The 23199-nt window shown below is 54.5% G+C and overlaps 1 protein-coding gene across 3 annotated transcripts; it reads left to right on the top strand.

Moving 5' to 3' along the window:
* The first annotated feature begins 10695 nt into the window (after nucleotides 1–10695).
* Nucleotides 10696–22127, top strand: GGA1 (golgi associated, gamma adaptin ear containing, ARF binding protein 1). Of its 3 annotated transcripts, none has more exons than XM_075050891.1 (17): nucleotides 10696–10939; nucleotides 11671–11755; nucleotides 12065–12140; nucleotides 12761–12859; nucleotides 14173–14296; nucleotides 14811–14911; nucleotides 16012–16092; nucleotides 16499–16636; nucleotides 16780–16861; nucleotides 17278–17385; nucleotides 17689–17844; nucleotides 18621–18685; nucleotides 18829–19007; nucleotides 19121–19404; nucleotides 19622–19791; nucleotides 20042–20152; nucleotides 20330–22127. In XM_075050891.1, exons 4-17 carry the CDS (start codon nucleotides 12776–12778, stop codon nucleotides 20438–20440), a joined length of 1794 nt encoding a protein of 597 aa, XP_074906992.1. In that variant the 5' UTR covers nucleotides 10696–10939; nucleotides 11671–11755; nucleotides 12065–12140; nucleotides 12761–12775; the 3' UTR covers nucleotides 20441–22127. The 3 variants fall into 3 exon arrangements, with proteins under 3 accessions (XP_074906992.1, XP_074906990.1, XP_074906991.1); XM_075050889.1 differs by lacking the exon at nucleotides 10696–10939 and adding an exon at nucleotides 10952–11104; XM_075050890.1 differs by lacking the exons at nucleotides 10696–10939; nucleotides 12065–12140; nucleotides 12761–12859 and adding an exon at nucleotides 10954–11104.
* The last annotated feature ends 1072 nt before the right edge of the window (nucleotides 22128–23199 follow it).

Raw genomic sequence — 23199 nt, 5'->3', positions numbered from 1 at the left:
TGAGGAAGGGCTCCAAGGGGCTCGGAGAAGAGGGCAGCCAACACGTCTTCTCTAGACGACATGAGCTATGAACCGTCCCTCGCAGGACTGATATGGGTCATCGCCAGACATGATGCTCAGCCCAGAAGGGAAGAGGGAGAGAGGGGAAGGCAAGGCGGCCACGCTGGGTGTGTGGATGCATGGGCTGCTGCCCCCAGATCCAACCAAGCTCTGGAAGAAGAGGCAAGAGATCCCCTTGGCACCCTCACAGAAGGCGGCGGTTTCAGCTCGGTGCTAATTAAGACACCAAAGAAGCTGCGCTGGAGGAGGATGCTGCAGAGGCGAAAAGGCGCCTGTCCCATTTTGCACTCAAGGCACCAGGGAGCCTGTGCCGTGGACTGGGCATCAGTGTCTGCTCAAGGCAAAGGGAGCTGGAGAGACCGACCATGCATTCTTTCTCGGAGTAGCAGCTGCTCACTCTGCTATTATTTCCTACTGCTTCATATAATTTGTACTCCACAGCAAGCTATTGTCCCTTTCCACTGGCTATTTATTTCCTTGAATAGCCTCTGGGGAAGGATTTCAGTGCGGGAGTAAAGAAAAAAGAAAAACTCCACACAATAAATATCAAGTGGTGACCTGATTTAAACCGTGTTCTCTGATCTCATCTGGGCTCTGGTTGCGGTTCCTCCCAGGAGTTGCGATTAAGCCACATTTCTGCCTTGGTTTCCCCCTTTTATGAAGCCTAGGGGGGAATGGCCCCTGCCTTAGAGGGCTATGGGGTGGATTTCAAGAAGCTGAGCCCTGGATTTTCAGAGGCCAGCGCTCAGGACGCAACTGAGAAGAGGCTTCCACCACCTCCTGATGGAGATGCTCAGTCCTCCACCCGTCAGTCACAGAAATTCCCAGGTAGGTTTGACAGGACTGGTTTCCCCTTTAGTCAAGAGGTGTTGGTTTGCCTTTCAGCAGATAGTGCTGCAACCTTCACCCAACCCATCCCTAAGCTCTGAAAGCCAGCCAGCTTCCTAAAGGAGGAGGACCAAGAGAACAAAATGTACTTACCTCAGCCAAACACTGAGGTAAGCAGGAGACTGGATAAGCAGGTCTGTGGATCTGGAGGGTGTGTACAGGAGAGGATTGTCCAGGAGATGCAGGAGAAGCCAAGTCAATGATGAGCACGAGGGAACTAGTGCCCATGAGCACTAACCTCATGCCTAGGAGGTTAACCAGGGCAGGACGGCTCCTCTAGGGAAGGCGTTGAAGTCTCTGCATTCGGATCAACTAAAATGGGAAGGAACAAAGGACTGGAGGTGAATCCCCTGCCACCCCTCATGCCCCAGCTCCCTGACAGTGTGTCATGTGGAGCTCCTGTGGGAAGTATGGAGGTAGCATCCATGCTCTGAATGTGGGGGCGAGGGATTAGAGGCCATCGGCCTCCGGTAGGGTCTCCACCAGCATCACCCTCCTTCATCTGTAGGGTGCAATTTCTCCTCCTTAGGATGTGGGGAATAAGGAGGAGGAAGGATAAAGCTAGCCGAAGAGCTAAAATGTGGAAAAAACCCACCTTTCTTCAGGGCTAGGGGCAGCAATGGAGGGAACCTGCACCAAGCAGTGGAGCAGATGAAGAGCACAGGGAAAAGGGTGTAGCCTCAGACTCCATCTCTCTCCCTAACCCACCAGAAAGGTGCTGATGCCACGGTGACTGACATCTCCCATCTCCATGGGGAGCTCAAATGCGTTCTGGTGGATGGTTTCCATCCGCAGGGCCAAATTATGTCCTTATACCTTTGCAGAGGACATCTCTCTTGGGCAGCCCTGAAGTCTGTGGCAACACTTTCGTGTGCTATGAGTTGTGCACAGAGCAGGGAGGAAGGTAGTTCATGTGCATGGGAGCTGGCTCATAAGGCATCAGGGCCATTTCATCAACCCAAGCAGCCAGATGAGTCACGTCTTAGGGGTCCTCAGCTTGCCCGAGGGGCAGGAGAAGGAACTGAACTGGCAGAGCGTGGGGAAGGGAGGGCAGAGGACTGATTACATGCCACCCAGTTCCGTTTCCAGCCTTCATTTCTCTAATTCTTTCCCTCGTGGGGGCATGCCAGGAATGTGGGTTGTGGGAAAGGCTTTCAAAAACACGCCTGGAGATAAAAATGCACTTTTGTTGAAAGCTTCCCTACTGGCAAAGAGAAGATGCATAGAAGGCTCATAGCTTCCCCCTCTCCTGGACTTCTGGGATCTCCCAGCTTTACTCAGACTTGCTAGATGAGATATTATTAGCTTAATGGGAAAAGGATCTTCCAAAGAGCTCTCCACAAAGGATCAGCTTCATGAGGTCTTATGCTCCACTTGCATCTTGCACCAAAAGAGTAAGATCTCCAACAGCTTTATCTTACCATTAAGTAAGGAAGATGGCAGTCCCCTCATCTTGCACATGGGGAAACTGAGTCACAGATACCCAAGTTCACATCCAAAAAAACCTCTTCTTGTTTAGAGTCTCATCTCAAAGATCCCATCAACAGATTTAAAAAAAAAAAAAAATTAAAAAAATACAGCTTTGCAAACCTGTCTGAGACGCTAAAAAGAATCTGGGCTCCCTTAGCTAATGCAGCTCGAGTATCAGAGATGCTGATCTCTCCCCACACCAGCTACTATCAGTAGGAGGTGCTGAGGCATACGGTGCCTCTGAAAAAAATTAGCTCTTGGGTGGGTTCGATTAAGTCCAAAAACCAGAGGCATTCAAAATGAACGGATGCCTTCCAACAGTGGAAGCCAGGGGACTTCCGAGATGCCCCAAGCCCAACTCCCCTGACTTCAAGGGGACCATTTCCCACAACAAAGACAGTGCGAGGCCAGCTGGCTGGAACTCGAAGAAGCAAAAAAGAAACGCAGCGTTGCGCCATACACAAAAGGTCCGTGGGGACCTCCCTCCATTGAGCTCCGAGCAGCCACCCCAGATTCAACCCCCCAGGACAGCAAGGGCACGCAGCGAGAGTGACTGTGGAGTCCCCGCGCGCAGCAGTCCATCCCGCACAGGGAGAACAAGGCTGCTGGCACTGCGTGACTCACTTTGAGCGTGTTTCTCACGGGCTCCAGCGCTGAGCCCAGGCGGGTTGGACAACTCTGAGGACTTGCAGGAATCCTTCAGACAAGCAGAAACTGTCTGAGTCACACGCACAAGGCACGATGCCAAGGGTGGCTCATCCACTGGAAAAAAAAACTAAAAATGAGAAAGAAACGCTAAGGGAGAAATAGCAAGTTTTGAAAAGCCACAAGAATTAACAGCTTATGGGCTGGAAAGAAGGGGAGCAAAAACAAAAGGTCTGTTCTCCCATGCTTATGTCATTAAAGCCAAGTATCCTTCATCCCCGCCGGGAAGCAGCAAGCCACCTTACCACCCATCCACTTTGAGAGGGTCTGAAGGGGTGATCCACCCTGGATCTAAGGCCATGGCTGAGGTCTGCAGACGAAGGGGTTGTCAAGTCAAAACTATCTGTTGCTCCAAAATCAGCTTGAACACACTCCCTTGATGGCCCTGCAAAATGAAATGGTAAAAACCAAACCAGATGGAAATGGAAGAGAAAAGCTGCCAAAAAAAAGGGAATCCAAATCCCGAAATGACTGACTCAGTGCGGGAAATGGGCATCTAAAGAGGGAACTGCATTTGAAGGAGACCTAAGAAAAGACCAGGCCCACACAACTGACTCCCTGTTCCTCTCCTCCCCGCCTTCCAGAGGGAAGGGCACGAGAAATACATGAACCCATGGACCTTCAGAGCAAGCCACAGGGAAAAGAGCTGAGCCTGACCTGCTGCAGGAGCTCTAAGGACAACCAAAGTGCAGAGGAGGTCCCAACTCTGGCTGGCACGAGGAGTGCTAAATTACTTTTTCCCTGCTTCCCAGTGAGAAGCTACAGCCACAGCCTTGCTTAGAGTTGCCACCAGGTCAAGGAGCTTTCGAAGCCAGCACCTGAGCCTGCTGGGTCACGGCACTGCCCAGAGATGTTTCATCTCCACACGGTACCGCAGGGAACAAGGCAGCAGCTGCTTTGCCCTGCTGGGACACCTCATCTCCCTTTCCACCACTATACTGGGCACTAAGGGACACCCCGTGCATTTGAGGACACCCTGTTTTGCTGACCAGTCCTATATGGGCATCTTGTCCCTCCTCCGGACTGCTCCTGTGAGCCTCTACTCCTCTTTCTGACCCATTCCACTTAGGCAGTCGTACATAAGCCCTCGCTTGACCACAGTGAATGTTTATTTTGCATTCCCAGCCGTCGTGCTAGGCTGCTTGTTCTCTCTGGCTCTCTTTCCCTTCCCTCCAGTTTGTGCCTCTTCCTGCTGTCCTCATTTTCCCCACCACTGGCAACACACCCGGGCCAGAACCTGGCTCTGTCTCTCTGGCTGCCCCCAGGTTTCTTCGTGCTGCTCCCCCCCCCCGCCCTGAGAGTCCCCCAGCAGCGAAGCAGAAACCCGGTTTTAATTGCAGTCAGATTCCTGGATGGAGAACGCTTGTTCCCGAGAGGGGAAAAGGGTATTACAAACGAAATGCTTTGAATACGACTCACACCAGACAAATCTTATCATATCCCAGGCTGAATAGCCCCAAACATGTTGCCATTCACCACGCAACAAATGGACTTGCCAAGCCAGGAGATCTGATAAGAACAATGCGAGGAGGACCGATGGCTGCAACTGCCAGGCAAGTTCCCATCCCCACGCAGATAGCTTATCTCTTCTGTCAAGATGGGACACGCATCAACGTCTGGTGCACAACAGCAGGGAAAAGCTAGTGAAGACCTGCTCTCTGGTCCTGAACGTGCACGTAGCACTCCTTACAACACCGTCCCTGAGGAACATCTCTATTACTCACTCGGTCTCATTAGGAAAGGGGTGGGAATCTTTCCTGAAAGAACTCCGGCAGAGACACAGCTCTCCAGGGACCCAGCTCAGGATGAGCTCAAGAGTGCCTAGTGTGTGTTCTGGACACCAGCAGGCACAGCAGCTAGAGAATGGCTGGAGGGAAGAGGTCTCATAGCCCACTCTTAAGCCACACTGGAACACTGTTCCTCTTAACCCCATCGACTCCCAGCACGCATCCTCCTCCTGAAATTCAGCCAGAGTGTCGCTACAGGGAGGCAAGCTATTCAAGACGTAAAGCTACTCTGTGCGAGGAGAGAGGTGGAAAGAGGAGCAGCCTCTGCTGGGAGCATCTCCTCCTTCTGGACAGAGGAGGGGGATTTGGGCTGCAAATCAGGGACGGCAAAGGTGCAACGTGGTTGCAGTGAGACCCAGAACGTGGACGCTGCCTTCGAAATGCCCGCTGGGCTGAGGGGAACAGCAGCGTGCCACTTGAACACAGCCCCTCCAGGCAGAGACAAGGCAGAGGCTGTTTGGATGCATCCGGAGGTGTGCGCCTGATCCTTCTCCTGGCTGGGGGACTTGTCTGTCAGCAGCACATTAAATGGAGGATACACAAGCTCTGCCCCCGTTCTGCTCTCTGAGTGAGTTCCCAAACCTGATGTAGTTTGGGGTGGGGGGGAAACAGGACAGAGTTGTGCATGCATGGGAAGCCCTTGCAGAATCATGTGCTCCGTGAGCAACATGATGGGCTCCTTGTTCTGCTTGCCCGGGGCAAATTCAACATGTCTGTGCACCCAGGCTGGAATGGTCCCCTGCATCCAGCAGCTGGTCCCCACACCCCCATGACCTCATGCGCTCAGGCAACGTTTCCTCATAGCATCTCTCCCACCCCACAAGGCAGGAGGTCAAATGTGGTGAGTGATCCACAACACGGGGTGTAGGACACTGAGTCACAACCCTGGGTTCAGCCGTGCCCAGCAGACAGAGCGTTTCCCAGTTTCAGTCTGGTGCACGCACTCCCATCCCACACACTCACCTACAACCTGTTGCGTGACATTTCCCATCTTCAGAGAGGGGAAAAGTGGAAGATTAGGGGGTAAATATGCAGGCTGCAGGGGACTGCACTTCAAAGTCTGCCTTCAGAGGGACCTGGGCTTGCAGGGTGTAGCTGTTTCGCTCTTGGCCCTAAATGCAAGGAGCAGGTCACAGCTCCCATCCATGGGGTTAAATGTTCGGCGACAGCAAGGCTCTGTTGGGAACAGTCCCCAGCCGTGCCTGGGCACTGAGGCACTGCTAACTGGCACAGCCCAAAACCACGCCAGGGAGGCTGCTAACAACTGCATGGCACCAGCCATCATCCCGAGGCAGCGCCCGGCCCTGGCCCTGCTCCTGTTGCGTTTACTAAGACAGACGAAGCCAGAGGAACCAGAAAGGAGCCTACGAAAGGCCAGGTCCACCCTTGGGAAATCTGCGTACACAGACTCTGCGTCTCCGTCCTCCTCCTGGGTCACAGTTTTCTTTTTATTCCTAACCCCACGTCCACCATGCCCCGGCACTGGGTTCACTCCGCCCTGCTGCTCCTCGCCGCAGCCAAAAGCGGGGCTGAAGCTGGCTGCGGTGCCAAGCGGCAGAGGCCAAGCAGCCAGGCTGGAGGCAGAGAGCTGCTGGACTGCCTCCTCCTGTCGTTTCACAGTCCGGACTTAAGCCAGCGCTGAAGTTTCCTAGGGAACCTGAGGCAGCTGCAGCCAAAGCAGGATCATTGGCAATGGGAGGATTTTCAAGCCCGGGCCAAAACCCATCTATTCAAGCTCACCAGCTGCCAAACCTGAGCCAGCTGCACAGCCGAGAGCACGTGCATTCGGCGCCGGGGCACCCCGCAGCGAGAATGCCTCCTCCCTGTGCCGCGTTGTAAAAGAGAGGCTGCACATGGCTGCATCTCCGAGCTCCCCGGGCTGCTGCTACGCTAAACATCCCCAGCAAACGCTTCACTAAGTCACACTTCGTTGTCGCCGCAATGCAGGGATGTATTCATCATCCAGGCTTGGGGATTTGCCGCAGCTGGGCTCCCTGATTTGCTCCAGGATGCCTAGTTTTGTGTCACCGATCTCTGCTCAGATCATGCTTGGGTGCCCATGAAAAATGCATTTGCAATAGGATTTTTCTCCTTCTCCCTCCTGCTGTTCTTTAGAGCCAAACTGTATCTCAGCAAAATCCAGGCTCTTAAACCATTTTTTCCCCAATTCTTGTGCTTTCTAATGACATCCCTTCCATCTGCTAGTGATAACACAGCAAGTCAGGGCTAGAGCAAGCATGGGTGAATCTGTTCACCTTTTCAAGTGCCTCTCATGACACCTGAATCCCAAGCACACTGTATCAGTAGCAGATCTGCTCCAGTCTGGAGCTGATCTCATCAGTGGTGCAGTGAATGACTTCATCAAGGCTCCCTCTTGCGGGCTCAGGGCCTTCGATGCTCACTTCAGGCCCATAAATTTAAGCCGCTCTCTCTAACCTGGCAGGTCTTTCTCTCCCTGTTCTGTTTTTGGCTTACCCAGATATATAACCCACCAGCCCACTAAGCCACGGCTATGACTAGGGCTTCTGTCCTGCTGGTTTTCTTTCATCTTTGCCTGCTGCCGATACTGTTCCTCAGCAGCAAGAGCATTCCCATATTCTCAGAGCATCCCCTGACTGCCCCGGACTCTCTTGGGAAGAAGCTATCGGCAACGGCAAATCCAGGTGAGCCTTCCCCAGGGGGTAAAGAGGCACTGCCACTCCCTACACTGGCCAGGAGGGCACTGCCGGCCACTCGGTCGAGGGATCAAGACACCCCTTGAGTTGCCCAGTCTGGAAGGAGGGCTTGCACACAAGGAGCAGCAAGCTGCACAGCTCACCCCTAACTCTGGTATTTGCTTGTCTCGCTGAGCCAGTTGCTCTAATGACAGAACCAACGTGCAAAGGAAATTTAGTATACAGAGGTCAAGGCAATTCCCCAAAGGAAGCAAGTGCAATTACCCCCATGCTAACAACCAGGGAAACTGAGGCAGCGAGCATAGCTGTGTATTTCCTTGAGTCTTGCTCCGAGACATGCTTAATTGCAGAGATGTAGCCAGCAGGTTTTCTGATCCCTTATCCAGCATCCTGTTTCCTCATTCTGCTCCCGTAGCTGTAGAAGGATGTCTTTGATCACCGGGGACAGGTCTTCCTACAGCGAAAAGGGAAACGCTGAAAGAAATGGAAGGGAGCAATCCTGGTGGATGACTGCATACCACAAGAAAGTGCTGCATATGAAAGGGAAGGAGACATTTCCTATTAGATTAAAGGAGCTCAAACCTGCTCTCCCTCTAGAGAAGTATGCAATTCTATACTTGCCTCTCTAATTGCAACCCTCTGCTGGGAAAGGTGCTTACAAGTATTGCAAAAGAAAGATTAGCCAAGGTCAGGGAATAGCAGGGCTGCAAATCCAAAGGATTGCGTAAGAGGTGCATGGTCCGAGGTGATGTCAGGAGAGGTGCTGCCAGTCCTGTTCCAAGAGAAAGTAGCAGAGGTAAAACTGAGCCAAAATCCCAGGAACCGGCTGCTGCAGTCAGCTGGAGCAGGAAAACAAGAAAAGGGAACAAAAGACTGCAGTACCGAGCTTTAGGAAAGTGAAAGGTATGCCTTGGCAGAATGCCTTGCCAAGGAAAGAGGAATGTGACGGGGAAAGGGAACCTCGCATCACAGGCCAGAGCCGACGACCCAGCAGGAAGCACAGGAAAGCTCTCGCTGCCGCAGACGAGCGCATCTGAAAAACACTGCAGGGTTCATGTAAACACAGAAGGCAGAGAAACCAAACAAAAGCTGGGACAGAGCGAGTGTGACAGGGCAGTTCTGGCTGGCTGAAGATGACCTGGTGGGTGGAAAACCCCTCTCCCAGGCGACCCGGCCACTCCTGCGACGCCACCTTCCCTTCCCGACTGAGGGAGACTGCCTGTTTTGCGATTCACCTCGACTGTACAGGCAGCAAGAGCATTTGCTAAGCCCAGGTTGATCAGGCAGGAGCTCTCCCCTGCCTGCTGCTGCCCTCTGCGGGACAGCCTGCTGCAAGGCCTGCCAAACCTGGGATCCTGCACCCCTCCGCCAGCACAAGCTTTCACGCCAACTACCCAGGCCTCCAGCTTGCACGTAATCACTTTCCTCCGCAACTGGCTAGGAGCTAATTATAGTTCCAGTACTTTCATTCTGGAGCGGTGTTAATTACAACATGGAGCGTCTCACTCCATCCAAACCTAGTTTGGGACTCCAGCTGTTGGTAAAAATAAATCGAGGGACAGGAGAAAGGTTTTTCCTCACGCATCATCTAGCCACTGTTATAGGGAGCAAAATTCAGACTCAGATCTTTTTTTTGTTGCACTTAGGGTCCTCTTAGATGGAAAGCGGGAGTAACCAAAGGGAAAAGAGACTCCTAAATCGATGAGAAATAAAAGCAAAGTCTGAAAGGCCGCTGCTGACACAACTGTTATGCATGAGTTCACTCGCCATTGTTTGCAACCAGCTGAAAAGAGGCGCAGCTTTCCATTCATCCTAGACTTGCTAACCACTGGGTGTTGCCAGAAAGAGAAAAATAAACAACCTTGAGACTCCAAGGGATCGAAACCTGAACAAAAAGGGGGCTATGAAACACCAGACTGCAAAACCACTCCTTCAGAGGCATGGCTTTGTGGGTTGGAGAGAAGTATGCCTTCTACGCAGATTGTACATGACCTAGAAGAGCAGTATCTAGGCCTCAGTCTCTTAAAGATGACTTAAGGATTCTCAGAAAAATCAAAGAGGTAGTAGTGACAGGCAAGGCTGACTCATAAGATTAAAATAACTCATGTAAAACGTGCCTAAACACAGCAGAGGGAAGGATGTGGCAATTTTCTATGAAAGGCACTTAAAAAAAAGGCTTTGTGATGCAAGGCAGTGACAGTTAAAAAAAGAACTACATTCAAGCACTGAAAAGTACTTTTTAATGGCCAAAAATTTCCCCCTCCAAAACAATGGCTAGCCATAAGGAAAAGACATTAGGCGTGACATCAGGGCAGCTCCCTCGCCTGCCATCTGTGGGATTAGCACTGTAAATGAGTAACCCAACGCAGGACCACTGTGACTCAGATGTCTATCTCCAGGATCAGAGGCTTTAGGGCTGAACAGGCAGTATCGCACTTGCACTCCTGTGGCCAAGGCTCCGGCAGGGCCAGCCCCAGCGGGTGACTTCGAGCAGCAGCGCTGATGCGGTACGCCGCGGACTCTTCAAAGAGGTAGAGGCCTGTGCTCCCCAAAGGTCATCGAGTTGGCACCTTTCACCGGCATTATTTAAAAACAACAAAAGCAATAAATCACCACAGGAACACAGTTCCCTCCAAGACCACTGGGGCACAGAGAAAACGAGCGGTATTAAGCGATACAGCTAGGGCTGGCCTAGATTACCAGAGCTGCAACGAGAAAGAGGACAAATGGAGTTTATGTTTCTAAAGCCCTCAGTTATTTGCAGGCCTTTGCCAACCTCCCCCCAGCTGCTCAGCCGGGCGGGAGAAGGCCTGCCGGGGGAGAACCGGCAGCTACTTAAAGATAACTCCCACCAGGGCACGGCGGCTCGCCTACTAGCCTTTATAATGTCTCCTAAAGCCCCCAGCCCCTCCGAGAGGCCGCCCACAGCCGCCAAGGCCTTAAGGAGAGGGACCGCGTCCCCGCCATTCCCCTCCGGGCCGGGCGGGCGCGCAGCGCGCATGCGCCGGCGGGCTCGTGTCCTTTCAAAGGACACGCGGCTCCCCCGCCAGGCGGAAGTGCCCGCTCTCTCGACCGGAAGTGGCCTCACCTGCCAGTACGAGGGTTCTTCCGGGAAGGGAGGTCGGCTTGTTTCCGTCCGGCGGTCGGTTTCCGGCGCTCCCGGCCTACGTTTGCTCTCATTTGCTTTCTCCGTCCTTCTCCTGGAGCCCTTCCGCTTCCTTCCCCGTCCTGCGCCTTGCTTCCCCCCCCCAACTCTGCGCGCTGAACTCTATGGTGCCTTGGAGGTGTGCTTCGGCAGGGGGCGCGCTGGGAGCGGGGCGGCGCTCTGCGCCTCCCAACTTCCGGTGCTTTATGGTAAGACCGTCGGAGAGGCGCTCTAGACGGTTCGGTCCTTTCTCCATGGCTCGGCGGTACCGGGCCGGGCGGGTGGGCGGCGGAGCCCTGTTACCCCGCTGAGGTAAACCGGTGGGCGGGCGGGACCCTCCGCCATGGAGCCCGAAACGTTGGAGGCGTGCATCAGTGAGTGCGGCTGGAACCGCTTCTGACACGACGCGACCCGGCCGCGCCGCCGGCGGGCCCCGGCCGACACCGGGGGGGGGACGGAATGGGAAGGGGGTGCTGGTATTTGGGGGAGGGGAGGGCAGTGGGGTGTGAGGGAAGGGGTGGGAGACCGTCACAGAGAGGGTCTGGGGGTCGCAGGTAGCGAGGTGTCAGGGTGGGCCTGGAGGTGTTGGCTTGGGGCAAATGGGGGTGTTGGGGCCAGGCGTGAGGGGTGGGTGGTCGTGGGGTCGGCTGGGGTCTGAGGATGGAGACCCCGGAGCTGATGGCAGGGCAGGGAGAGTGTCGGCAGGCGTCCGTCGCAGCGGAGATGGGTCAATGTGCGCCGGTGGCGGTGAGGGGGTTTGTGCGCCGGGTTTCTACGGGAAGCTGCGAGTGGACACGAGTGTGTTTCTCCCGACACGCCGTCCTCCGCCGATACATCTGGTGGAGTTGGCAGGGAGGGAGTGGGAGCGATATTGACGCTCGCATCTACAGGGTGGGAGCCTGGGGAGATTTTTCTCACCTTCCGTTTCTCCCACCTGCAGACAAAGCGACAAACCCCCTGAACAAGGACCTGGACTGGGATGGTATCAATGCTTTCTGTGAGCAGCTCAATAAGGAGCTAGAGGGGTAAGTGCTTCGTGCTTTCCCCAGGCTGCTCTGGGTCACACCCTGGGTTATGATTCCTCACCCGGTAAAATTAAGTGGGATTGTCCTGAGAGCTGAATAGGCACAAAGCTCCTCAAAGTAGGGGTGGGGGGGGGGTCCTGGTCCACTAGCAGAAGGTTCCCCCAGGGTTTTGAGGTGTCTTGGTGGTGCCTTATCAGTGCCTTAAAATTGCAACATGCTTTTCAACCCTGGACTCCTAGACAGAAACACAGGTACCAGGCTTTTCAGCAATAACGGGCTAGCTTTTTTTCTTCCCCTTGCTCCTTCCAGTCCTCCGCTTGCTACCCGACTTCTTGCCCACAAGATCCAGTCTCCACAGGAATGGGAAGCTATCCAGGCCCTCACGGTAAGGGCATCTGCAGGCTGGTAGAACTAGATGGAGGGCCAGGGAGTGGAGTTGCTCCAGTTTGACTGGAGGAGCACGGGAAGCTTTGAATTCCCTCTGAGAAAGCCCTGGAGCACCTGGGCCCTTGGGTGGGAGAGGGGCTGAAGGTCATTCCACAAGAGAGGAGGGGTGACTGGTAGGAAAGGCCTTGTTGCTAGGAAGGCTCATAACCTGTTGAAGTTGATAGGAAGCTTTTTGTGCTTTGTTGTGGTGGACTTGGCAGTATTAGGTTAATGGTTGGACTCAGTGATCTTAAAGGTCTTTTCCAACCTAAATGATTCTATGATTCTTAATGGTGTTGTGGATCCACGCTGTGAAACCCTGGTGTTTGTGAGCTCTCTAAGGGGATCCCTTTCCATGGGCTGTTGAGCCACCTTTGCAAAGACTGACCCCAAAGAGGAAAATCTTCTTGCTTCCCTTTGGGAGGGTGCTTGGCCACCTGGGAGGGCAAGGGGGTGTCCCTCCGCGCTGCTGTGAGGTTAGCCATAGGTTCCATGCCTGGCCAGGGTGGAGCAGGAGGGAGCTGGCTCCTGAACCTGCTGCTGACCCCATGCTGGGGCTCACCTGGCCCCTCTCCCCAGGTGCTGGAGTCCTGCATGAAGAGCTGCGGCAAACGCTTCCATGACGAGGTGGGCAAGTTCCGCTTCCTCAATGAGCTCATCAAAGTGGTGTCACCCAAGGTGGGTCTCAGAGCATTGTGCTGGAGGGGACTGAAGCCTGGTGGCAGGAGGGCTTTGGGAAGAAGTGGTGGCTGAGCAGAAAGGTTAGGCACCTGCTGTGATGTGGAGGAAACAGGGCAGTGCTAGTAGGAGGTTTAGTCCTTGTTCCCTGGTGAGTTTTCTGTTGGGAAGGTGAGCTTTCACCCCTCTGCTCCAAGCTGATTCTTCATGCAGAAAGCTGAGGGCCAGCTAGACATGATGCAACCAGCACTCGTGAGACTGCTGAGCTCATGTGCGTGCCTGGAGTCACCTTCCCTGCATCTCTGTTGGGCTCTGTCTGTGCTGCATGTGCTCAGGAACCTCCCCCAGCTTTGACATCGTGACCGCGTCTCTCTGGGGTGTCCCAGCCTGGTTGAGACACTCTCTGAGGGCAAGCCCAGGCCTGGTCAGTGGTACTCTGGCGAGTCCATCTGAAGCACCACGTCGTTACCTGCTCCTCTGCTGATGCTGCTGGTCCTGCAGCAGAATAAGCTGTGCATGCTCTCCTATTCAATCAAGGCAGTTAACACCAGCAACTATAGAGTTAAGGGAACACAGACTAAATATGACTAAGGAAAATCTTCGTCTGCCAGTTACAGCTTGTGATCTGTGTCAACAAATAGTCAGGGACAGTGACAGCGGCATCCTAAAGTCCTTGCTAGGCGCCCTAGAGAATGTCCTGTACCTTAAGCCACTGGCTTCCGGTGGCACATGTGCCGTTTCTAACACCAATGCCCCCAGCAGACCGAGGGGAGAAGGGTGAAGGATGATTGCGTGGCAGAGAGAGAGCTGTAACGTTTGGACATCTCACTGCTGGGTGCTGGTCATCTGGAGCTCAACTAGTTCTAAAGGGTGCCAGGCTTTGGAGAGTGCCCCTGAGAGAGAGAGAGGGCTGGCCCCTGCCCTAGGGACCATTACGCACAGTCCTTCCCCTCTCCCAGCTCTGCTGTCCCCTTGTTCCTGGAGGGCTGCTGTGCCGAGCAGCTCCTGTTTGGAGTACCCTTTCCTTCACAAGGTGACAGAGACCTGCCTGAGCCTTCCCACCTGTCCCTGTGTGTCTCTGAGGGGCTGCTGGTGCAGCGCTTCTCTCACCTCTTGTGTTTCCTATGGTGGAAACCAAGCACAGCATAGAACGTGTTGCAAGGACCTCGTGAGCTTTCCTGCTTGCTTCCTCTTTCCTCCTCCTTGTGCCGTTGGGAACGGTCTCACTTCTCCTGGGGGAGGGGAGGAGAGGAACAGGCCAGGCTTGCAACGGCTCAGATCAGCTTCAAGCCACCACTTCTCTCTTCCTCCAGTATCTTGGCAGCCGGACACCAGAAAAAGTGAAGTCAAAGATCCTGGAGCTGATGTACAGCTGGACGTTAGGGCTGCCTCACGAGGTGAAGATCTCAGAAGCCTACCAGATGCTGAAGAAACAAGGTGAGAGGCAGTGGTCTGAAACAGGAAGGGGCACGGACAGTTTGCTCTTCCCTGGTTTTTGTCCGGGTAGAATCCAAAACAGACTCTCCCTTTCCTGTTCCCAGACCCAGCACATCCATCAGTCTGGCTCAGCACCAGGGGCAGGTGCAAGAGCAGGTGCCTTGGGGCTCCTGGCTGGCCAGAGGGAGTTGCTGGTGGTCTGAGTTTCTTGATGAGTTGGAGGGGACATCTGCTTGCTCCTACAGGAGATGGGGCACTGGAAGGGTCTGGGACTGAAGGGTTGCGAGTGCTTTGGCAGTTGATGCTGGGTTTTTCTAAGAAAGGATATTTATTGGGAGTGGAGAGCTGTTCTTCCATGAAAACGCAGTCCAGGATCATGGGTAGCAGGAGCAAACCCACACACGTTCAGTCCCAGCTGGGTTTGGTGGGCCATTAGGGAAGAAAGGACCTAGGTGGCAGCCCCATCCCCCAGTGGGGCGAGTCTTCCTGACCTCTCCATTGGTGTCTACTGCAGGGATTGTGAAGTGTGACCCAAAACTGCCTGACGATGCTCCTTTTCCACCGCCTCCCCCTCGGCCGAAGAACATCATCTTTGATGATGAAGAGAAATCCAAGGTAAGGGCTCTGTGCAAGGAGAGGGACAGTGGGCAACATCTTCCCTGCTCCAGGATCTCCTATCCCCTTGAGGCAGAGATCCAGAAAGACTCACCCCCCTGCTCCACATGCTCTCCTTCAGAAAATGCATCACAGGAATGCTGAGGGCCCGCTCCAAAATCATGACGAAGGAAACAGCCAGAGGTGGGGCATGTGGGTCTGTTTGACCTTTGGAGCACTTAGCTGCAGGATGGTGCAACGGGTGAAGCGCTGACATTAGCCCAGCAGGTTCTGGGAGGTTTGCTGCTGTGCAGTCTCCATGCTTCTGAGTTCCAGGCAATGAGGTTTAAATCCCAGCCCCAGATGCTGCTGCTGTTATCTCTTCCCCACCCCCAGCACAGCAATCTGCTTATTGCCCAACTACTTATACCCTCCTGGACCCATCCTATATTGCCTTTCCATCAGAACTGTGTCACCACTCAGGCAAACTCCTGCATTATTAGTGCTGATACATTTAAGCAAGTATTAGGCTCCTCTGGGTCTAGTTCTGCATCAGAGGTGTGATCCCAATTTACTGCAGGGGATTTATTTTGCCTCCATGGGTCACAGTGTGCAAATGAGGATTTGTAGGTGGCCAGTGGCACTGTTCAGTGTCTGTGGCGGGGGAGAAAAAGTGGGAGCTCTCCCTTTTCCCCCGTTGCACCTGCAAAGAGGCATGTGAAGAGGTCCGAGTAGGAGTCCATTACAATCCCATGGTAATTCCTGCAAAAACCAGGCTTTCTGTCGTTCTCAGTACTAGTGCTGCTGTGCTCCAGGGTCTCCATGGTGCGTAACAGGCAGGGAGGAGCAGGTTTTGAATGCAGGGGATCTTCAGAGAAAGACCTATCTTACATAACCAGAACCACAATGGGAAAAGGAAGACCGGTTGTACTACTTCTCTCCCTGGTCTCTGATGGCCCACAGGCTCTTGTGGCTGGGCTTTCAAATGGCTGGCATTGTCTGCTGCCTCTGCCAGATACGGGTTTGGGGCAGGGGTAGTAACTCTACTGGCTCTAGTGTTGCACGATTGACTCTGGCTGCCACCCATCAGCTTGGACTCAGAGATAACTTCTCTTTTGCAGATACTGGCTCGTCTCCTGAAAAGTTCCCATCCTGAGGACCTCCGGGCTGCCAACAAGCTCATCAAGGAGATGGTTCAGGAGGTGGAGCTGGGGGTCATGGTCTGGGTGGCAATGCTTGGCACTAAGGGAGCAGTGGGTCTCTGTCCTCATGCAGACATATGGAGCTTCTGCCCAAAATCTTGCAGCAGCAGCTGCTAAAGAGTCCTTGTGTGATTTCTGCCATCCCTTGGCTACTTGAAGGAATGGCTGTGGGTGCTTTCTGTGTCTCAAGCCCTGCTGCAGCACTAGATCTGCAGCAATTCCATCCCTGTTTGGCAAGTGCTGGCCCAGAGATGATCTGGAGTTTTCCACTGGAGTGGGAGCTGTTTTGAGGGCAGCATTGCTGTGCCTTAGTCCAGGGCGTTGGTGTGTTGGCTGGCCCAGCCTTCCTCCTCTCCAAGTTGCAGACAAGAGCAAGGACATCCTTCCTTATGTGCTTCCCCTCCAGGACCAGAAGCGCATGGAGAAGATCTCCAAGAGGGTGAATGCCATTGAGGAGGTGAACAACAATGTGAGGCTGCTGACAGAGATGGTGACAAGCTACAGCAAGGGGGAGACAACGGAAAGCAATGAGGACCTAATGAAGGTGAGGAAACGCCATCCTAGCACCCTCCCTGGGCTTAGCAGAGATGGGTGACCGTTATCCCCCCCAAGTTCCTCTTGCCTGTTTTGTACCCCCAGCTGAGCATCCTGCTGCTTGCTTCAGCACCCCTTTCTTCTCTCCCCCAGGAGCTGTATCAGCGCTGTGAGCGCATGAGGCCCATGCTTTTCCGGCTCGCCAGTGACACAGAAGACAATGATGAAGCTCTGGGTAAGCGTATCTGGCCTTTCTCATTCTGTCCTCCCTCCATCTTCTTTCAGGGAGCCTGTGCTTCAGCTGCCCATGGCATGGCATCTATCAGCAGTTGCCGCTCTGTTTGGGGTGACTGCTCACTGTAGGTTAGTCAGTCTATGGCTTGGCACTAAGCAGGGGCAATCAGCGGTGTTACAGGCTTCCTCTGCTTCACTGTAGGAATGATGGTTAAGCTTGTCCTGCTGAGACTGACATGGAGGTGTCACGGTACCCTGGTGCAGTCTGCAGCAACAGTTGTGAATGCGCTATCTGCAGCAGGCTGTTAGCAGTTCCTTGGGCCTTGCTTTGAAGAAATAGACAGAGTTGGGGTATAAAAGTCACTCTCTTTGTTTCTTCACAATTTTCAAACTTACTTCCCACGTATTCTGTTGCAGCAGAGATCCTGCAAGCCAATGACAATCTGACACAGGTGATCAATCTCTACAAGCAGCTTGTACGGGGAGAAGAGATCAATGGGGAGACGGTGGCTGGTCCCCTTCGAGGTGAGGAGACTTGGGGAATGGGGACAGGAAGGTCAAGCAGAGGGACCCTATTGCTGGTTTCCTGCAGTATGTAATTGCAATGTAAGAGAAGATTGAGAGAAGTGGAAAGGTGAAACCTGCAGGACGTCAGACTGGGACTGGTGAGATCAGGAAATTGGCTTGTAGAGATGACTGATGCATGAAGAGAGGGAATAGGAAGGGAGAACAGAGGGGGAGTTCCCTCTCTCAGGTGTGAGGAAGGATGGGAACTGGCCTCAGCACACTGGATAAGGGTTTCTGTTTCAGCTTGTTCCTTCTTTGCAGGCAGCACCTCAGCACTTCTGGATCTGTCAGGCCTGGATCTTCCAGCAACAGGCCCTTCCTACCCAGCCTTGCCCACCCTTTCAGGTGGCTCAGCAGTCCCCGTGCCTGACCAAGCTGGCTCTGTCTCCTTGCTGGATGATGAACTTATGTCTTTAGGTGAGAAATCCAGAGCAAAAGCTCTTTATTCTCTCCTTGACTCTGGACAGTCTGCATGGATGTTCTCCTTGTGGCAGGAACACGAATAAGGGAGAGCTCTGGGAGAGGTGAATAATGAAAGACCAAGAGGTGCCCTTCACTTAGTGTGAGGCAGAAGGAGGGAAAGACTCTGCTATGATTCTGAACTTCAGTCCCGTGCGGTTTTCCTGGCTAGTCAGAGAGAGCCTGCAGGGATGTGCCCTCTGATTTGCTCTGGGAAAACTGACCTGGCAGGTAAATCAACAGTGATGCAATGGCCATCCCCACATGGGATCACAAGGTTGGATCACCCCCAGCTCTTCATCTTTACTCCTTGCAGTTGAAGTCATGAGCAGACAACAGATGCATTGGACTTCCAGAACTGTTGACATGGAGATCTTGTGAGGTGCCAATCCTAGAAGGCTGTAGGGTCATGCTTTTCCCAACAAAGTGTTTTGTTTCCTAAGATAGGTGCTTTGAGTACAAAAGCATGAAGTAGACAACGTGGTCGGTCGGGCTTGCCAGCCCAGTAGTATTCACTACTCTGCCAATTGCAGTGAGAACTAGACTGTAAATGAGGATCTCTGGGCAGAAAAAACACTATTGCCCTCCCAGCTCTCCCCCATGCAAGGATGGGGGCCAGAGATGGACACCACATTGGTGGTTCTGCCTTGCTGCTTCTGTGTCTTATTTGGGCCCTGTTTAATGCTCTTACCCACTTGGTAGCTAAGCTTCATGTTTGCTTTTACCCCTGGCAGGCCTGAATGACCCAGCACCGCATCCTGCCCAGGCTGGTGACAGCAGTGGCTGGAACAGCTTCCAGGTAACGTGCTGGGAGCCAGGGCAGAGGGTGGGGAGGGTGGTGAAAGCAGCAAATGGAGTAGGTAGGGAAACATCCCACATCTGATGGTTGGTGCTGATATGCAACCCTGCTTGAGGGACTCTCCCGTCCACTCTTTTTTACAGTCATCAGATAGCACCGAGCTCAGTATCACTCCTATCACGGCAACACCACCAGTCAAAGCAGAAGCTGGCGCATCCTCCCCAAAACCTTCTCCTTTCACCAGTGGCCTGGATGACCTGGACCTCCTGGGCAAGACTCTGCTGCAACAGTCTTTGCCTCCAGAGTCTCAACAAGTGCGATGGTAAGCAGGGATAGTGCAATCCCGCATCTCTCCTCATTGTTTCCATTTTTGGGGTGCTGCACATGACATTTCAGTGCCCTGTTCCACTCCTTGCTCTCTCTCTCTCCCTACAGGGAGAAGCAGCAGCCACCCCCGCGGCTCACCCTGAGGGATCTCCAGAACAGGAGCAGCTCTGGCACCACGGCCCACAATCCCAGTGCTCTGCCCGTGCTCCAGAGTGTTTCCCCTAACCCCACGCTGCCCCTGACCTCGGAGCTGTCTGCCCCTGCTACGCTTCCAAAAGCTGCCACCGCACCAGCAGGAAGTACTGCAGTCCCACCACGGCCTCCTGCTGCCGCGCTGCCCCAGGAGATCTCGCTGGCCAACATCACTGTGCCTCTGGAGTCAATCAAACCCAGTGAGCCAGGGTGAAAGAGGGGGGCAAGCTTGGGGGGAACAAACCGTGCACACATGGAAGGGAAGAATGTGAGGAAACTCTTTGCTTGTTGGATTTTGTGGAGGTTGAGGAGGAGTGGCGTCTCTGTCACTTGTATGGAGTTTGGGTGGTGGGGAAAGGTTGCAGCAGGGCCGATTCCCTCCTGGCTGACTGCTGCCTGTCCCTGCCTTTTCCACAGGCAGCATCCTCCCTGTGACGGTGTATGATCAGCACGGCTTCCGTGTCCTTTTCCACTTTGCTAAGGATGCCCTGCCCGAAAGGCCCGATGTGCTTGTGGTGGTGATTTCTATGCTTAGCACAGCCCCGCAGCCCATCCGCAACATTGTCTTTCAGTCTGCTGTCCCCAAGGTAAGGTGGCTGCAGCGGCTGAGGTCCCCAGACTGGGCTGAAGTATGATTCTGTCTTTGCAGGAAAGGCCGGGTGGGTGGAGGGAGCTCCGTGGGACTCAGAGCGAGTTGTGTTGCCTTCAGATTAGCAGGAACCAGCACAATGTTTTTTCTCTTTGAGTAGACAGTGGAAGGTCCCCAAATATGGGAGCAAGGTCTCTGGCTGCCAAGTCCCCCTCAGGAATGTGTGGTGTTCTTCTCGCTCTCCCTAGGTGATGAAGGTGAAGCTACAGCCTCCCTCAGGCACGGAGCTGCCGGCGTTCAACCCCATTGTCCACCCCAGTGCCATCACACAAGTCCTGCTGCTCGCTAACCCACAGAAGGTAACGGCACCATCCCTGAGGCATGAGCAGAGGCTGGTCTTGCTGCCTGGGCAAAGCCTGCCTACCTTGTCTCTATTCCCTCTGCTCTCTGCAGCTTCCTAGAGACCTGAATGGTTTGTACCTCATGCCTTTCTTCCCCGCCCTTCTGACTGCTTATCCTTTCTCCACTGTCTGCAGGAGAAAGTGAGGCTACGGTACAAACTGACCTTCACCATGGGAGAGCAAACCTACAATGAAATGGGGGATGTGGACCAGTTCCCCCCACCGGAGTCCTGGGGAAACCTCTAGGGCCACACATTGCAGGCACTACACTGCAGAGTCCTCGGGAAGCCGGCCCTGCGGGGCTGGAGCAGCCTGAGGAGATGGGGAGGGTGGGTGGGGGGCTGCCGCTCACGCTCTATTCTCCAGGTGGCCGGGCGAGGGCCGGAGGGAGCGCGCCTCAAGGAGGAGAGCAGAGATGCCAGGAGATGTTCATCCCACAAGACTAGGAGTGGAGTGGAAAGCTTCGTGTGGGTGAACAGTTGCCTTCCCTGCTCTTCCGAAGGCAACACTCCCTCCCCAGTCTGTCCAGCTTCTCTTCTAACCCTGCTTTCCGCCTCTAGGTGCAGTGGGGAATGAGGATTGGGGAGATTTAACAGCCTCAGCCTGGGGCAGGGCTTAGCGAAGGAAGATCCTTTTCCTTGTCTGTCCCCTCCGTGCTTCCCAGCCCTTCAGCTGCTTCATGCTCTGTGGTGCTCCCCCTTGTCCCCCTTGCCCCCTCCTTGGAGCTGGGCCCCAGTGGTTCCCTGTGTGGTGGGATCACACTGGAGCTGGTGTGGAGCAAGGCTGGACGGATGTCTCTCCAGCACCAGAGAGCAGGCAGCTGCCCTTGCTTTGGGGGGGGTCAGGGGGAGTGATCTCCTATCTCCCTCCTTCCAGCTGCTTAGAGAGCTGTTGGTGGGAGGTGGGCCCTGGAGTGGGACCCCCGGTGCTGGGAAGGGCTCTGTGCCCTCCTGTCCCCTTCAGCTGGAGCTCCTGGGCACCGAACCCCCCCGCAGGGAGGAAGCCCACACCCTTCCCACCTGCTTTAAAGCGAGCTTTAGGGACTGCTGCCAGATTTTTGTCCCGCCTGCCAGCCCTGAGAGGGGTGTGCTGGGGGCAGGGGGGGGGGAGCTGAGTCTCCCCACAGCCTCCTGCCCAACAGGGCGAGGAAGCAGCACATGGTCTTCCTCCCCCTGACTGGGCTGGAGAGTGTGGTGGGGCAGGGGGCTTTCTCAGCTCTTCAGTGTCTTCTTGCCATGAGGGGCTATACGAGTTGAGGAGAGACGAGTCCAGCCCATCACTGGGGGGGCACCACTAAGCTCTGCACTGGGGGGGTATGGGGGGGGGGGGTATAGCTGTGCCTTGCGCACCCTTGCCCACAGCCGTGGGCAGCCCTGGCTCCCTGCGGCAGGGAGGGGGCTCGCCCCAGCCGCCTGATCACTGTGACACAAGAGCGGGGATCTGCAGGCACGGAGGAGACGCGGGGGTGGCACATCCCCTAGCAAACCCCATCCCCGTGGGACTTGGCGACCACGGGAGCTGCTTCCCGTCCCTAAGCTGGTTTTAAGAGAGCCTGATCTTAAAAGCAGGGGCAGGCTGCGGCCCTGCTTCGGCTCGCCAGAGGTCGGAGGCAGCGAGCGGGGTGCCTCGCACTCTTGGCTTGGGGACGGCAAAGGTGAGGTGTCTTGGAGCTGGGCGCAGCGAGCAGTAGAGGAGAGGGGGAAGCAAGGTCTTTATGCTGGTGTTCTGCTGTGTCTTACTTCCCTTTCTGGTCTCTTTTCAGGGTTTTGTAGGGGTTTTTTCTTTGCAGATCTTGTTTGGTTCTTGAACAGACTTGTATATATTTTCAGTGCAAAATTCTGTAAATGGAAGAAAACAAACAAAAAGATTTAAAATGAAACGCCCGGCGCGAAGAATCTGCTGTATTTATGGGAAATAAAGAGTTCTTTCCTGATCCTGTCCCTCTGCCTTTTGACCTAAGGCATGTATTTTCCCCTCCCCTGACCCCCGAGGACCTGTTTCCACCCTGCAAGGGCTCTTTTCCATCTCAAATCCTGCCCCTGCAATCCTGTAATTCATCCCCCGCTCACCCCGGGGCCTTGTCATGATGATTTCCCCACTCCCGTGAGCAGGGAGAGGGGATGCTGGAAGTCCCCCAGCTACTCTCAATTCCTGTTTGAGAGCAGAGTCACTTCCAGGCTGCGAGCTGGGCGCTGCCTGCTTCCCTCCTTCCCTGGGAAGAGACAGCGGGCAGGGGTCAGTGCCCCGCAGCCCCCGGGGAGCAGGGCTTGAGCTGCTTTTTCTGTTTGCAGCTTTGCCGGGGGCTGCCTCGCGGAAGAAGCGGCTCTATGGGGGCAGTTTTATTGCAGGGGTGCAAAGAGGTGGATCTGCTCTGGCGAGCAGCAGCGCCAGCACCGGGATCAGGGGTCTGATGTTGCATGGGAGGAAAAAGACCACGGCTTGGCCACCACCTAAGGCAGCCAGCAAGGGTTTGGTGGGGCTTTTCTGTCTTTGCAATAGGTGCTTGAAGCCCTTGTCTGCTTTCAGCAACCACAATGCATGTTAGGAACACCCCCGGGGATTGCAGCTGGGGGATCAGATGTGCTTGGCCACAGGTTTAGAGCAATCTGGTGGTTTTGGGCAGGGAGAACTGTGCTCCCTCGCCCAGTCTCTGCTTGAAAACAGCTGCCAGCACTGCTTTGCGATGCACTTACTGGAGGCTTACGCCCGCCACCAAGGAGCCAAGAGCCCAGCAGTCCCCAAATTATTGCTCCTTAGGCTTTGGGGCACAGGTGGAGTGGCCTTTCCACCTCTTTTTCCTCTGCTGCTTCTCATCTGCCCACAAAGCTGACCGCTTCCCATCTGGGCTTGTGTGCTAGTTCCTTTGCCAGCCACGTAACCCAGCCAACAGCAACCTCTGCTTGCTCTTAGTGCAGAAGGAGGAAAGTCCCAGCTGCAGGTAGCCAGAGATAAGGCGAGGTTTCCATCTCATAGAGCCAGCAGCAAAGGCGGTGATGGTGTGAGGG

Source organism: Buteo buteo, chromosome 19 (assembly GCF_964188355.1).
Source record: "Buteo buteo chromosome 19, bButBut1.hap1.1, whole genome shotgun sequence".
NCBI lineage: Eukaryota > Metazoa > Chordata > Aves > Accipitriformes > Accipitridae > Buteo > Buteo buteo.
The sequence above is the reverse complement of the archived record's forward strand: the minus strand, read 5'-3'. Positions and strand labels throughout refer to the sequence as shown.